Source organism: Limulus polyphemus, unplaced genomic scaffold (assembly GCF_000517525.1).
Source record: "Limulus polyphemus unplaced genomic scaffold, Limulus_polyphemus-2.1.2 Scaffold5026, whole genome shotgun sequence".
NCBI classification, from domain to species: Eukaryota; Metazoa; Arthropoda; class Merostomata; order Xiphosura; family Limulidae; genus Limulus; species Limulus polyphemus.
The window spans coordinates 22,434-26,315 of NW_013670636.1; the positions used below are offsets into that span (position 1 = coordinate 22,434).

Sequence of the window (3,882 nt, forward strand, 5' to 3'; positions counted from 1 at the left end):
ACAAAAGACTGAGAAAACATGAATTTCATACATGCAAAATCCATTATCGGGAATATATATCTGCGTACAAAGCTATGTTCAAGTAACAACAGTATAAAAGCTGAGGATATTTTTAACTGTGCCTGAAAACAATGTCAGTTTGTTCGTTAAAGCTCGCGTTAACTGTCCTATCATAGAACAGGTTGTACATTTTTACTCTACAATAAAAACCCACTGATACTTTTAATAACATTGAAGGAAAAGTTAGCATTTAAACTAATCTTTCTCAAAATGTACTTCACGTCTACCCTCATAAATAGCAATAATCGAATCTCGTGTTAGTGATAAACAATGAAAATTAAACTTCAACCATACATCCAAAACTAACAATTTTAATGTTATTATACTTGACCTTTGAAGTTTTTAATGAGATCGTGACCTTTATACACTTTGTAAAGAGTAAAAAGGTTACTTTGGCACACAATCTTAAGATATAAAGTTATTAATCCACAAACAAACTGTTCCACAATGAACAAACTGGAGTGTGGTACACAGAAAACGACCATATCGTTCTTCAGATTAAAAGCTATTTTTGTCCATTACTTCTGGCATGACACGTAACACTTCGCCAACTATTTAGAAAACTTAACTAACTGTAACATTACTCTTTCAAAATTATATCTGAGAACAAGGTGAAGCCATTTGGAACTTTAAGTAGGAAAGATGTGGTGTTCTTGTACCTAAAGGTTGACGTGTGTGTGTGTGTGTGTGTGTAAGCACATGATGACAGTAAATGAAGCCACAAGATTCCTTGGTAGTTCATAAGACAATTGTAGCCAGTATTTTACAGAATATATGACTGTTCTTTCTCAGAATTCTGGAGATTTTGCTCAAGTTGTGTTTTTAATTGCTTCCTATGAACGTTCTTTGTAACCAATCTTCTTACTGGCCTGGATTTTATTACTTAAAGCCAGAATGTGCAGTTACCTAATTACGTAATGAATTCTGTTCAGTATATATTTATAACACTATGCATTTCAACACTTTCATTGACAAAAAGAAAATTTTCAAAATGTGTTTCTGATCTATATAGGTGTCATGCAGCTAAGTTGTTTGTTGTTGTTTTTTTTTGGGGTGGGAAGGGCAATGTCCGAAAACGAAGTGCTTTTGTTATTAATTGTAGGTTAATAATGACAATCATACAAATAACAGGTGGGATGTTTTTTTTACTTTTATCATTAAATTCCGATTGTTACTTTGATTAACTTACTGGTTTCCATTACAAACATATATTTTGAGATTATTAAAACAGTGTGTGTGTTAAGCATTTGGGAGGACATGCCCACCTGTGACACAATGGCATTGGTTAGAAATTCTTGTTTACAGGGATAATAATGTAAATTATATTTTACATAATCTAGAAGTAAAACTAAACGGAATTATGACTGATAAAATAGAATAAGTTATTCATAGCTTTAAAATGACGCTTGTTGTATTACCAGCAACAAGTGTCTATTTCTCTTTCAAGTAATCTAATCAGGAAGATATATTACATCAGGGAGAAGACAGAATTACCTATAATATAACAACTATAAATTACTAAGAAGTTGAATGATACTCAGTACCGAGTTGAACAGAACAAGACTTTCCTTATAACTCATTCATCTTAACATTACTTGTACGTATTAAAAGTTTTCTGAAGATGAAATATGAACTTGTGTATTTTTCACAGTAGTTACTAAAATCAGTACAGAAGGAACAAAACCATCTTATCTCTAATAACATAAAATCACCTTGTTAGAAATCTATTGAGTGAACGAAAACATTTATACCAAACATCTACTCTGCAGAGATTCAAAAATAAGAGTCACAATGTGATCAAACAGTTGTTAAGAACTGTTTTGTTACTGAAATCTGATACAGATAATGAATCTTAACTATTGTATTTAACTTGAAAGCCTAGATCCTTAACACAAGGAACTACTTTTTATCAATTAATGTTCTTGAAAAACGACAACCATTTTAACCATCACTATTTACCACGTGAGGCTTTTCTTTATGATCAAAATCAGTTTTACTCCAATCGAAAAACAAAAGAAAAAAAAATTCACTACAGTTTTATAACTTAACAGTTTATACTTCAGTTTTTGCACAGAAAACGCTATCCAACCTTAGAGAACGGCAAAGATATGTAGGCTGAAATATTGATATGATTTCACTCCAAGTTTTGTCAGGTAGAGAATGAGTTAATTTGAGCTTCTTTTTTTTCAGTGGTGGTTGAACAACTATGTGAAGTTTTATTAGTGCAATTGTGGTAAAAATAATACTGTAATTGCACAAGTTCACAGAAAGAAAAAAAACAAAAGTTTAGGCATGGCAACCTTATACTTTAGGTGTTAAAAAATAATCTGAATGGAAATAAACAGTATAACAAAGGCACACTATACAATAAAGGAAATGGCTACTGGTTGTTTTTAGATATTTTTTTCCAGCCATTTCAGGTTGGTCCCCAAAAAGCAACCTATAATAAACATTGTTTACGAGAATCTATACCAAGATGTCTTATGAAAGCTGTGAAAGTAATGTGCATATTAACTTTTAAAATGAGCAAGTTTTCATCAGTAACTACACTTTATATCCATGTACATTCCATAATATAACTCTAGATATTGAGTACTATTAATAGCCTCAAGTATTAGCCACAGGCTGAACAATTATATCATATAAACCCACATCACTGCAATATCAGATCAACTGACCAATCATCACCTTGACCATCACAAGTCCACTGTAAGGCCATGACGCAACTCCAAGCAAAAAAGCCATTTTGCCCTTGTCAAGAGAAAAAAAACACAAAAAAAACAGTTACTATAACTTCCTGCTCATTAGTACACCGAATACTTGTACGATCAGGTGTTAGCTGACGGCTTGCAGTGGTAATGTGGTGGTTACCGACGTGCCTGTAGCTTCTGGGATGCAATAACGACTGAAAGTGTCCTCTATCAGTGAGGCAACTATCCCGTGATCACCCTAGAAGACAAAACAAACAATATATACTATTTACCCATGAAGGTGAGAGAACATTAGAGATTAAAAAAAGATGATAAAAGTTTTTACTGAACAAGGTTAGGATGCTCAGACAATACATCAATGCCCCCCCCAGTGACACAGCGGTATGTCTGCAGATTTACAACGCTAGAAACCGGGTTTCGATACCCGTGGTGGGCAGAGCACAGATAGCCCATTGTGTAGCTTTGTGCTTAATTACAAACAAACAATACATCAACAATATTCATCCATATTTCACTAAAATATATCAGCACATGTTTCATTTCTTCTATTTCATAAACTATTTTCTGAAGTTAGAAAAATCAAATGTACATATAAGTTGTAGGCTCCAAGGATGTGTTATGAGCGTTAAACCTAAGGTCATACGATATGTTGACTCTCTCACTATGGGTTTGGTCCCAGGGGCCGACCCCATAACCATTTTGTGCTTGTTATAGTTTTCATACAAAAAACGTTTAATACAGTATGTGTATCTTCACAAAAGTTTGCATACTATCAGTAAACAGTACCAGATATTTTTTTAAGTTTTAATATATTTTAAGTAATGATTTGTTCGTGCATTTTTTCTTTTTGAATTTTGACTATCCAACATCCAAAGTAATTTTGATTATACAATTAATCAGGAAAAACATCAGAAAATTGTCAAATTTCACATGCAAAATCTTTATAACCTCCAAATAATTATCAAACGTTTTTTTAGAAAAAAACTTGATATTTTATCTGTTATTTTCACTATTGTATCTCTGTATGGATTTGGTCAATTTGACCAACTTCATAACCAACATAAAGACTTTGGAAATAGATACAAATTACAGTTTTTTCATTCTAGAATGA

General features: G+C 32.4%; 1 protein-coding gene across 1 annotated transcript in view; it reads right to left on the reverse strand.

Moving 5' to 3' along the window:
- Positions 1-895: 895 nt before the first annotated feature.
- Positions 896-3,882, reverse strand: part of LOC106472027 (nuclear receptor-binding protein-like) — a 49,226-nt gene continuing 46,239 nt past the window's right edge. Inside the window, exon 13 of the mRNA XM_013932655.2 lies at positions 896-3,009. Coding sequence (XP_013788109.2) covers positions 2,896-3,009 — 114 coding nt within the window. The 3' untranslated portion in view covers positions 896-2,895. The remainder of the gene's footprint in view (positions 3,010-3,882) is intronic.